This window comes from Mastomys coucha, unplaced genomic scaffold (genome assembly GCF_008632895.1).
Source record: "Mastomys coucha isolate ucsf_1 unplaced genomic scaffold, UCSF_Mcou_1 pScaffold23, whole genome shotgun sequence".
Classification (NCBI taxonomy): domain Eukaryota; kingdom Metazoa; phylum Chordata; class Mammalia; order Rodentia; family Muridae; genus Mastomys; species Mastomys coucha.
Window position 1 is genome coordinate 48,954,086 of NW_022196906.1, and position 12,917 is coordinate 48,967,002.

General features: G+C 39.8%; 1 protein-coding gene across 1 annotated transcript in view; it reads left to right on the forward strand.

The window, feature by feature from the left end:
• The window catches only part of Ireb2 (iron responsive element binding protein 2), a 48,549-nt gene that overhangs the window by 8,937 nt on the left and 26,695 nt on the right, over positions 1-12,917 (forward strand). The window contains exons 3-5 of the mRNA XM_031345980.1: positions 9,480-9,645; positions 10,446-10,583; positions 12,001-12,219. Coding sequence (XP_031201840.1) covers positions 9,480-9,645; positions 10,446-10,583; positions 12,001-12,219 — 523 coding nt within the window. The remainder of the gene's footprint in view (positions 1-9,479; positions 9,646-10,445; positions 10,584-12,000; positions 12,220-12,917) is intronic.

A 12,917-nucleotide genomic window follows, 5' to 3' on the forward strand; every position in this document is an offset into this window, starting at 1 on the left:
TAGCCCTGGCTGTCCTGGAACTCATTCTGTAGACCAGGCTGGCCTCGAACTCAGAAATCTGCCTGCCTGCCTGCCTGCCTCTGCCCCTCTCTCCCAAGTGCTAAGACTAAAGGCATGTGCCATTATGCCTGGCACTTACTTGTTTTTGAGAAACGAATGAATGTCCACATTTGAGTAGCCATGGTTTGTGAGTTGGTTCTTCAAGTGAAAACTTGAAGAAAGAATGGCTACTTCATTTAACTTGCAACTCTAATAGTGTCACTGATGTTTTTCTCCAAGCAATTATTATACTTTTTGTTTTTTTGTTTTTGTTTTAACGTTTTATTTATTTATTTTATGCATATGAGCACACACTATAGCTATACAGATAGTTGTGAGCCTTCATGTGGTTGTTGGGAATTGACTTTAGAACTTGTGCTCGCTCTAGTCAAGCCTATTCGCTCCAGTAGACCTGCTCACACCGTTCGACGCCACTTGTTCCGGTCACCCCGCTCGCTCAGGCCCTGCTCACTCTGGCCCAAAGATTTATTTATTATAAATAAGTACACTGTAGCTGTCTTCAGATGAACCATAAGAGGGCATCAGATCTCCTTACGGGTAGTCGTGAGCCACCATGAGGTTGTTGGAATTTGAACTCAGGACCTTTGGAAGAGCAGTCGCTGAGCCATCTCACAAGCCCTATTGTACTTTTTCTTATTTTATTTTTTAATTAGCTTACAAGTAGCATGACTCCTTACAGCTTTTTCATCCATCACAGTCATTGTACTTTGATGTTAAGCAGTGAGGCTGTATATACTTTGCCTCACAGAATTAGAAAGATTTTAGCAGTTAAATTTTAAGAAATCAACACTCTGCTTCAATGACATCCTTATTGGTCTTTTGTGTGATAAGTCAGATAGATAGATAGATAGATAGATAGATAGATAGATAGATAGATAATCAATCATTTGGTGCCACTGCCTTGAGTCATCAAGCACTTAGTTTTGGCTTTTGTTCTATTTCTGTTTTGAGATGGGAGCGTGGTTCTCTAACTCAGCCTAGCTTTGAAACTCAAGGAAATTCTTCAGTTTGATAAGTGTTGGTATGATAGGCATGAGCTATTAAGTCTAACTTCACTGTTGATTTGAAGCCATTTGGGGGTGAGAGGGTCAGGGGCACACAAAATGCCTCAGTTAAAGTACCTGCTGTCAAGCCTAAGGACCTGAGTTTGATCCCTGGGCTTTACATGGTACAAGGAGAGAACCAGCTCCTGCAAGTTGATCATACTGGGGCACATACATTCCCTCCTCCCTCCAACAATAAATTAAAAAAAAAATGTCTGGAAAGGTCAAAATGTTAACAGGGAAAAAAACAAAACAGTGTCTCAGTTAACCTCAGGGTTTTTGAAAGGATTTTTCAGAATCTCAGGAGTCCTGGACCCACATTTTGAAAGCACTAGTGTAGATCGGGCATAAAGATTGTTAAGAGTTTGGACTCTGAGTGGTGATAGTAGGCAAAAAGATGTGACAAGAACACTGCTTCAGATCTGGACATGGTGGTTCACACCCTTGGTCTCAGAGTGCAAGAGGCAGAAGCAGTGAGTCTCTGTGAGTTGGTCTACAAATCCTGGTCTATAAATAGAATTCCAGGACGGTCAGGGCTGTTACACAGAGAAAGCCTGTCTTGAAAAAACAAAAAGAAAAGAGCAATGCTTCTTTTTAAAACTCCTTTTACTGGGAATTAAACTTAAGACCTTGAGCGTGCTAGGCAAGTACACACTGAACTTTTACTTCTACCCCTCCTTCATTTTTTATTTTGAGTTAGAATCTCAATAAGTTGACCACACTGGCCTTGAACTCAACTCTAGCCCGGACAGGCCTTAAACTTGTGATCTTGCCTCAGCCTCCTGAGTATCTAGGTTTACAGACTTGTGCCCAGGCTCAGCTGTAATGCTGTGTTGATATAGATGTCTGAATAGTTGATAGTGATAAAAGCAGAAGTAGCAGTAAGGAGCCAGCATATAGTATAAATCACTTGAGTGGGAACTTAAGAGTGGGTTTTCCGGAGGCAACTAGGCATGTAGTTCTGAAGCTTAGAAGACCAATCTGGTCTACAGAAAATATTTTCAGATTATTGATGGAGTTGAATAGGTTAGATCTCAATGCAGAAGTGTATATGTAAGGTGGATAGATAGGCATGGTTGAAGCCACAGGAGTAGCTAAGACCTCTAGGGAAAGCACTAATGGGTGAGACATAAGCCTAAATAAGAACTTTACTCACCATAAATAAATTGACTACATCTACATTGGTTTCCTAACATGTTGATATCAAATAGAGCTGCATAATACATATAATACAGGCTGGTTGTAGAAACTGAGATCTAATGGAACGTGAATTTTTTTTAAATAATATTTTTAAAGATTTATTTATTTATTTAGTGTATATGAGTACCATGTACCTATCTTCAGACACACCAGAAGAGGGCATCAGATCCCATTACAGATGGCTGTGAGCCACCATGGGTGCTGGGAATTGAACTCAGGACCTCTGGAAGAACAGTCAGTGCTCTTAACTGCTGAATCGTCTCTCTAGCCCCAGAACCTGAATCTTTAAAATGGGCAGTAAGCATGTCTACTATTCTTTGCTCTAAACCAGTAGTTCTCAGTCTTCCTAATGTGGTAGCCCTAATACAGCTTCTCATGTTGTGGTAACCCCAACCATAAAATTATTTTTGTTGCTACTTAATAACTATAATTTTGCTACTGCTATGAATTGGAAGTATTTTTAGAGATGGGGTTTGCTAAAGGGCTCGTGACCTAGAGGTTTAGAACCACTGCTATAAAGGGTCTTTCAAAGCCAGTCACTTACAACCATCTTCATGAGGATAGCTTGAAACAAAGAGAATTAGTGCCTCTTGGGAAATCATTTAGAAGGCATAGAAAATTGTCTTTAAATGACATGCTAGGGAGAAAATTGCAGAGAGCTAAGCTGTTGTGTGAGTCTATAGAAATAGAGTTGTTTCAAGGAGGAAATTGTTAACCTTATTGCCTCGCTAAGAGGCTATTAGAACTCTTAACTAGGTGTAGTAGGTGTGATGTCAAAGACAAAAATGAGTGTTAGGGAAAATACGGAGATACAGAAACCGCATCCATTACCTGTGGGAATATAGAAGGGTACCACTGGGCTGGCGAGATGGCTCAGCGGGTAAGAGCACTGACTGCTCTTCCAAAGGTCCTGAGTTAGGATCCCAGCAACCACATGGTGGCTCACAACCACCTGTAATGAGATCTGACGCCCTCTTCTGGTGCATCTGAAGACAGTTACAGTCAATTATGTTGGAGGAAGCCAGGCCAGAGTAGCAGAGGTCCTGAGTTCAATTCCCAGCAGCCACACACATGATAGCTCACGGCCATCTGTACAGCTACAGTGTACTCATCCACATAAAATAAATCTTTAAAAAAAAAGAAAAGGGTACCACCATTTGGACTCTACTTGAGCTGTTTCTTAAAAAGTTAGGGGTTTGAGAATGTAGCTCAGTGGTACCATATTTGCTTAGCACATGTAAGTACCAGGTTTCATCCCTCTTAGCACCAGTAAATGATGAACAAATGGTTAAGCATAAATTTATCGTATGATCTAACTATTGTATATACACAATATTCTTTTTTAAAAATAAATGTTTTGGTTTTTTGAGACAGGGTTTCTCTGTATAGCCCTGGCTGTCCTGGAGCTCACTCTGTAGACCAGGCTGGCCTCGAACTCAGAAATCTGCCTGCCTCTGCCTCCCAAGTGCTGGGATTAAAGGCGTGCACCACCACCGCCCGGAAAAATAAATGTTTTTAATCATTATTTTATGTATTTGGGTATTTTGCCTACATGTATGTCTGTGTCTGGTGCCTGTAAAGGCCAGAGGAGGGTGTTGGATCCCCTGGAGTTGGAGTCACAGATGGTCGTGGGTTATAGACTGGGTGCTAGGAAGTGAACTCAGTATTCTTAACTGCTAAGCCCTGTACATATAGTATTCTTATCTATCTACCTGACAAAATTAAAGTGCATAATATTAGGAAGTATTGTTCACAGAACTAAAAATTGTATGATTTAAATACCTTCCAGTTGGTAAATTGAAGCACCATTTGGTGTGTAATGTAATTTAATAAAAAATTAAGTGTTAATGATACATAATATAGTAGGGATGAACTCTAAAAGCAAGTTCAATGAAAATAAAGGCAGACACAAAAGATGTTTTTGTATTATTCCATCTGTCTAGAAAAATTGAGAATAGAAATACTCATAAGGGTCCTGGGGTTGGAGAGGAAGATATGAGGATTAACACTAAATGGGCATGAGGAAAGCTGTTGAGTTTATGAAACTGTTCTAAAGCTTACTTATGATGCTAATTATAAAACCTGTCACATTTACCAAAAAAAAATATTAATTGATCACTTGGAAAGGGTAAAGAATGTAAGATACGGAAAATGTCTCAATTTAATTATTTTGTTTAAATTAGCAATTCTTGAATTAGAGAAGAGATGTAGACCAACTGAAAGTCAAATAACTAGGTGTTATGTTACTTTCCTGGGGAAACTTGAACAAATGCCTCTTCACTCCAGATAGGGTACTGGCAACAGACCAAAGAGACAGTTCCACTGCAGTCATGTCTGGTGAATGAGGAGGTTATCTGAGTTACTCACAGGGACATGGGGTGCTCATAAAAGCCGCTGTAGAAGAGTCTCCTCTCTTCCGGAAGTTGTTTACTGCATGTAGGAAGGGGCTTGTGACTTGTGTAAGTCTCAGTCTTCTGAGTCTCTTTCCAGGAGAGAATGTTTCATTCAATATGAAAGATACAGCTACATAATACTTACCTCTTCCTCCTGCTCTTACATTCTTTCCAGTCCCTCTGTAGCACCCTGGTCTTGGGTGGAGATGGAGGGTGTAATGTGGATGTCTCATTTCCTCCTATTTATAGTTTAGCATTGGGCGACAATGCTATAGGAATAGTCACTTATTCTTGGCAGTTTGACTGGTTGAGTCTCTACAGTAACCACCACCCACTGCAAAAAATTTAAAAGGACTCCCTCTCTAACAGAAGTAGTAAATACAAATGTCTAAGAGGCAGTTTACAGGCACATTAATATCTGTTTTTAAAACAGTAGCAGCAGCCTTCCCACCAGGGCGTATGGCCTCTGTAGCCACAGGTCCTGGCTTACAGACCAAACATAGGCCATTGCTTATGGAGTGGGTTTTAAATCAGAAATCAGTGACAGTCAGTGCCACTATTTACTAGTGGTGTGTTCCTTGTACAGTGGTCAGGGTCCATACCCAAGCAGGTATGTCAGTGACAGTTTTATCCATTTCTGGCATGTAACTAATAGCTGTGGTAATAGCTTTTATGGCTTGGGCCTGGCTGACCAGCAGCTTAGAGGGAGGTAACCTGCCCTTGGCATATTTGTAAATAATAATGGTTTCTGGACATTCTCCCAGTCCCCCCCCCCCAACCCCTCAATCCACATAGGGATATACTCTAACTGCTGATTTACTATTCTTTCCAATGCTTTTCCAAAACTGTAAGATGCTTAGCATTATGTAATTGTGTGTGTGTGTGTAATATACATATTATATACATATAATATGTATATATGTATAATTATATATATATTATATATATATACACACATGTATAATCAGACTATGGGCAGGATCTCTTAAGGGCTACCTGTGTCTTTCCAAGAAAGTGACAATTTGCCTCTAGATTCTGCATCATGGATGAGAGCCACCTTGTTTGGCTTTCTGTAATCCAGTTACTCTTCATTAGCCATTGTGCTTTTTTTTCATCTTGGGATGTTGTCATTGGGTTACTGCATCTCCCCATACCTCATGAACTAGATGATGTTGGGTTTTGTGGTTTATCCTGCCCAGGGACAGGGAGAGTGGAGCTTAGTCTTTCTACTAGAGTTGAATCCTCAAGCAGTCTCCCCTCCCCAATATATCTCTCCTCAAGCAGTCTCCCCTCTCCAATATACTATACAGTCAACTTATACAATTTAAGTATGTTTAGAGTATCAGGAGAATAACTACCTACTCTTAAGATGAACTTTGTCTTTTCATGTGTACCCCTACCCCTTGATGAATTGTTGATCTGGTTTTAAAGTCTTCCAGGGGCTCATAAGCACTGTTTGGCTTCTTATTAGTTTTTCCCCTAGGAATACCAGCTCTCTTCAAAGCTGGGCCTAGAGAGGCCCCTTTATCGGCTTTATCCTTCTTTTATCACCCCTTGATTGCTTTAGCACTTTATAAACCTGATTCGTATGTTGCTCTAAGTCATTTAGGTCCCCTAGAGCCTCTTCTGTTTCCTAAAGGCTACAACTTACTACTCAGCAAAGCCACTGAAACTTCATTTTCCTAACTATCTGTGTGCACAATATTTTCAGGTCCAGAGAGCTGACCATCATACATTCCACTCAGAAGTCCAGTTCCTTTAGTAATGGGTGTCTTTTTTTTTTTCTTCTTCTTCTTCTTTCAGGGACTGTTATGCATGAGATTGACCTATCACACCGTGTATTAATACCCTTTATGGTTTATAAATCACTAGGGACTGATTTTCTTTATTGTCTTAGTTTGGATTTTATTGCTGTGGAGAGACACTATGACCATGGCAACTTTTATAAAGGAAAACATTTAATTGGGGCTGGCTTACAGTTTAAGAGGTTTAGTACATCACGGACTAACTATGGGAAATGGGGCAGTGTCCAGGCAGACATGGTGCTGGAGAAGGAGCTGAGAGTTCTTTATCTTGATCTGAAGGTAGTAGTAGACCGTGTGCCACCCTGGGTGTAGCTGGAGCATAGGAGACCTCAAAACCCGTCCCTACAGTGACACACTTCAACAAGGCCACACACACCTACTCCAACAAGGCCACACCTACCCTACAAGGCTACACTTCCTAATAGTGCTACTCCCTATGGGCCAGGCATTCATGCACGTGAGTCTATGGAGGCCAAACCTATTCAAACCACCACACTTCTATTAGAACCTCAGATTTTGCAGCTTTTGTTTCAAGAAGAGATGAGTAGTTTTATTACTCAGCTTCTCTGCCTCTGTAGCACTCATGTTACCATCTACGTCATGTCCCACAGCCTTCCAGCTGTGAGCAATTCTTTCATTTGCTTAAAAAGTCTTTCTTAACCACTGAACCATCTCTCCAGCTCCTAAAAAGTCTTTCATAATTCAAGGCAGTTCATAAGACTTATTCCCTGGTTATCATAGTTTCTTTTACTGAAGCATTAGTAAGGCCACTGTCTGCACATTGAATCATGGCTTTTCTTTCCTCTCCAGTAAAGGTCAGTCAGACCTAAGGGGTATCTCATATTAATTTCTGTCTCATTCTCCTCCTCTCCGCCGTCAGATTGGTTCTCCCCGTGGGTTCCAAGTCTTTGGATAAAGGGTTCTTTGTAGCATAGATCTTAATCGTATTCTATTTCTCTTATGCTTCTTACCAGTTAGAAGAAATGGCATGCCATCCATCTCATCCTCTTATTTTTTCTTCCCTTTTTCCATCTTCCAGTCAAGTCTGACAAATGTGGAGAATATCTGTATGTTTTTGTTTTTTTCTAGTTAAAGTTCTAGTTAAAACAGTAAATGGTCAAGTTCTTTCATGGCAGACAGTTGAGCTTGAGGTACAAAAGCCCTATAACTCCTGCAACAATCTGCTTTTGACCCCATCTCAATATGAGCTATTTTCAGGGATTGCAATATATTTTATAATTGATCATCCATTTGAGGTTGTCCCTGTACTTTTCAGATCATATTTATCAGAGAAGCATACTCTTCCCATAACATGTAGAGAAAGCTAGCCATCTTGGAACCTTTACCAGGTGTGCCTCAGGCTCAGCCTGCTTTGCTTTGGTTGTATGTCTCATCAACCAATAGATCAAGCTTGGTGAGTATCTCATAAGCTTCCTAGTTCTTTCAAGCTTCATTTCCCTTCAAGGAGATAGTGTTTCGACTTGGAGATAAATTAACATCAGGGTTGGTGTTTTTAGATAGGATGAAAAAACAAATAGGTGTGAAAGGAGGGATTTTTTTGGCCTGGAATTAGTTATTTCCTTTTTCAGTTTCCTAAGTTTTCTATGTCCTTACCCATAATCAGTATGTCTGGTCTTCAGAAGGTCTATATTCCTGATGGGATAATCAAGTAGTCTGTCATTTTCCCCACACCCCTTTTCTTAGCAGCACTGCATGTAGACTTTATCTTAGGCTCCAGTTGAGTGAGAACTGGTTACACTGTCTCTATCAGCCAGTTCCCCGAGTCTCTACTCTTCCACCTGTGTTGGAAGCTGCTTTCTAGTTTATATTTGTTTTATAGAACATGTCTTTCACAAACTTTTTGAGAAAGGAAGATACCAAGGGAATAAAATAAATGTATATAAATTTCAGGACTGAAAATAATTTTGACTTGGAATTTTGAAGCTATCTTCATAGTTGTCCAGCTTCTACTGTACACACTAAGACAGCTCCAGGTGCTTGGTCTGCTTAGTCCATACCAGACTTCTGTATGCACTTCATACTGTTCAAAGTTATGTAGATTTGGCTCCTCCTTTTTGGCTCTTGTGGATTATAAACATTGCATTTTTGTTTTGTTTATTTTTTATTTTTGTGTTTTCAAGACAGGGTTTCTCTCTGTAGCCCAGGCTGTCTTGGAGCTCATTCTGTAGACCAGGCTGGCCTCATAGAGGCCTGCTTCTGCCTGCCAAGTACCAGGATTAAAAGCATGTGCCACCATGCTTGGCCCAACATCATAATTAAAGGGAAAAAAGTATCTATCTATGTATTTATTTCCTGTGTGTGTATTTGAGTGAGTAGTGTCTCCCATAGGCTCAGGTACTTGAACACTTGGTTCCCAGTTTTACCACTGTTTAGGGAAGTGGTGCAGCATTGCTGGAGGAAGTGTGTCACTGGAGCAGGATGAGAGGGCTTCACCCTCCTCCCAGGTCACTCTGTCTGAGTGGTGCCTTTTAAGGTGTGACAGTGCAGTAATCTTATTCTGTTGCTTTGACAGCTGCCATGCCTGAAAGTAACTTAGGGAAGGAAAGGGTTTATTTCACCTTACAATTCCAGGTCACAGCCTATATTTTAGGATGGGGACTCAAGCAGAAGCTTGAAGCAGAAGCTGTGGAGAAACACAACTTTCTGGCATACATTCTGGCTCACTTTCTTCTCCAACCCAAGACTATCCACAGTGGGCTGGATCCTCCTATACCAATTGATAATGCAGACAATCCCTAATATGTATACCCATGGGCTAATCTCATCTAGGCAATACCTCATCTGATTACCCCAGGCTGTGTCAGATTCACAATTGAGACTAACTGGGACAGTAGGGTTGTCTTCATTACTGTATTTAATTGCTATTCCATACTTTCCAATATGTATTTTTACTGTTAAACTTTTTACAGTGTGTAGATGTGACTTCTTGTTTAGAGTAATATTTTATTTTGAATCAGATATTCTGCCTTATTCAATACGGGTCCTATTGGAAGCTGCTGTACGAAATTGCGATGGCTTTTTAATGAAAAAGGAAGATGTTATGAACATTTTGGACTGGAAAACCAAACAGAGCAATGTTGAAGTGCCCTTTTTCCCTGCCCGTGTTGTTCTTCAAGATTTCACGTGAGTGACAGCATCGTTTTACATTACTTGTATTGACAGTGCTGTAGTCTCTAACTTGATGGCCTTGTTCCCATTTGTAAAACCCCAGTGTGGAATGACTTGGTTAAAGTTATCATTCATTTCTCCACATATATAGCCTTCCATCACAGAATAAAATCCAGATTCTTTACAGTATCCTGAAAGACTGACCCTTCTTGTTCTGGCTGTTTGTGTGATATTTATTGGAAGTGTGAATCTTACAATAAATGTTGGAAGAGAGCACCCCGTCCTCCACTCATACAAGCCTAGCTTCTGTGCCACTGATCACTAATGTCTGGTAGCTCCAATATGTTGCTACTTAATACATGTTACTGTTCTGTAATCAGTAATGTGTCCTATTTGCCTTGTATTCTTGGTATGAAGAATATTGAAGTCATTTGGTACGTGTTTGTTTTACACACACACACACACACACATACACACACACACAGAGCTGTATGAATGTAAAATGGTAAAGGCTATTATGAATAGTTTTTTGAGAGACTGCAAGGACTGGGGGTGGGAGGGGAGAACCTAGAGGAAGGAATCGCACAGCCAATTCTGGTGTTCATTTATACTTCCAAGTCATATCTCTTCTGTTGTTTTTGTCAGTTCTACTCCTGAGCACTGAAGTTCTCGAATAATATTCAGTGTTTATTCTTACTAACTTTCTATCATTATCAAAATAATCAAAAATAAACACAAAGAGATCTTTTTTAAAAATGATAACAAGTGAGTATTAAGCGATTAGACCCATAATTTGACTGTTGTTTATTTTTTAGTGGAATACCAGCAATGGTGGATTTTGCTGCTATGAGGGAGGCAGTGAAAACTCTTGGAGGTGATCCTAAGAAAGTCCACCCTGCCTGTCCGACGGATCTCACAGTCGACCATTCTTTACAGATTGACTTCAGTAAATGGTACTGCAGTACAAACATGTGTGAAGACAGCAGCTCTAGTTACCTGGTAGTGAAGTGGGTAGTATGGAAGTAGACAATAGCAGTTCTGGCCCAGAGTAAAAGCCTGTTGGGCTAGAACTGACTAGCACATTAAAGAAAAACCAGAAGAACTCATGGATTGGTGTAATTTTCTGTACTTATTCTGAGTTTAAAGTTTCTTTTATATCTATGTATTTCTGTTACCATGTTTGATAGAAGTAGGCTTATTACTTGTCTTTTGGAATGAATATTTGAGTTAAGTTCTCTCTCTCTCTCTCTTTCTCTCTGTCTCTCTCTCAGTTTTTGAGTCAGGATATTGCTATTTAGCTGTGATTGGTCTTGAACCTTATTTATAAACTCCCTCTTCCTCCTAGGTGCTGGGATTACAGTCATGCACCATCACAGCCAGCTTCAGTTCCTTTTTGATTTTTTTTTTTTTTTTTGGTTTTTCGAGACAGGGTTTCTCTGTGTAGCCCTGGCTGTCCTGGAACTCACTCTGTAGACCAGGCTGGCCTCGAACTCAGAAATCCGCCTGCCTCTGCCTCCCAATTGCTGGGATTAAAGGTGTGCACCACTACTGCCTGGCCATTTTTGATTTTTTAATTTCCTTACTTTTTAGAGCAAATCTAATGATTTGTCTCTAACTACTTATTGGAAATGTTGAGTCTGCTAAAGCTTTGTCCTCCTTCCACTGACAAGGGCAGACTAGAGCAGCTTTCTGGTCTCTGCCATTTTTCTTTTAACATTCCTTAGAGTAGTGGAATGATACTGGAATGTATCATAACTCTTGAAAGAGTCAATACCATGTATGAAAAAAAAAACTATGTTCTTTAAGTTATTATGTGAAAAAAAGTGTAGTGTACTTTCTCAGAGTTTTCACATTGGTATAGAGCATGTAAAATAATTATGCCAGGTGTGGCTTTAATTACGGCACTCAGGAGGCAGAGACAGGGTGGATTTGTTCAGGTGAGCCAAGCCTACATAGTGAGATTCTGTTTCAAAAACTAAATATACTTTATCTTTCCTTCTCTTGAATGTCAAATTAAAAGAAATTCATATTTACTCTAACTCTCCTTACCTTATCTGGGGTGGCAGAGAAGTGGATGATTACATGGGATATTTAGGATTATGCTTTCACCCTCCTGAGTAAAAACTACTTCAATTTGGGATGGTTGAGAGAGTTGAGACAGTATCTCATTGTGTGACCAAGGTTAGCCTGGTTCCTATCAGTCAGTCCTCATGCCTTCCAAACACTGGGATTACAGGCATCTGCCACTATCTTACTTTTTGCGATTTGAACATCTTTCATTTCCAGATAGTCTTGATGATGTGAATTTTTTTTAAGTTAAAGTTTTTGTCACTTGTAAATTATTACTTTGTTTCCTTTTTGAAATAATAGTGCAATACAGAATGCACCAAATCCTGGAGGCGGTGACCTACAGAAAGCAGGAAAGCTCTCTCCACTTAAAGTGCAGCCTAAGAAGCTTCCATGTCGAGGCCAGACTACCTGCCGGGGATCGTGTGATTCTGGAGAACTAAGCCGAAACTCAGGAACATTTTCTTCACAGATTGAGAATACGCCTGTCCTGTGTCCTTTTCATTTGCAACCAGTGCCTGAGTATGACATTGTTTCTGTTAATAGTTTTAGTGCCAGGTTACTTTTCAGTCAGGAAAATCACATTTCTCCTGATTACTGTTGTATTACCTTCACAACTATATTCTGATATGCTTTCTATATCCAGGCTGGCCTGGAACACTAGATATAGTCTTCCTGCCTCAGCCTTCCAGATACTGTCATTAAAAATATGTGCTACTATTCTTGCCTGCTATAAAGTTGCAAAGTTTTGCTCTCTTACTCAATTTAGTAAACAGAGCTGGAGAGATGGTTTAATAGTTAAGAGCACTTCTTCCTCTTGGAGAGGACTGTATTTGATTCCCAGAATCCATGGCAGCTCACAACAATTTCTTCTGCAGGCTCCTGCATGCATGTGGTACACAGACATATATTCATGCACATACACATAAAAGTGAAATAAAAACATGTAATAAACAAATATAGTTTTGGTTTAAGAAGTATTAAAACATTTAAGGTTTTAAAGTTGCTAAGAAAAATATTTCCACATATGCATGATAAATGCCAAGTGATAAAGTAATTTTGTCTGTCTTTGAATTGGATCTTTGAAGTTCTATTTCGAAAATCTTTGCTTAGTATTTCTATAGAACTTTAGGTTATAGTGATAACCTATGCCCTTCATAGGGGTTAAATATACCCTGACAATTTTTGCTGTATAGTTCCAACAGTTTTATGAAATAGCT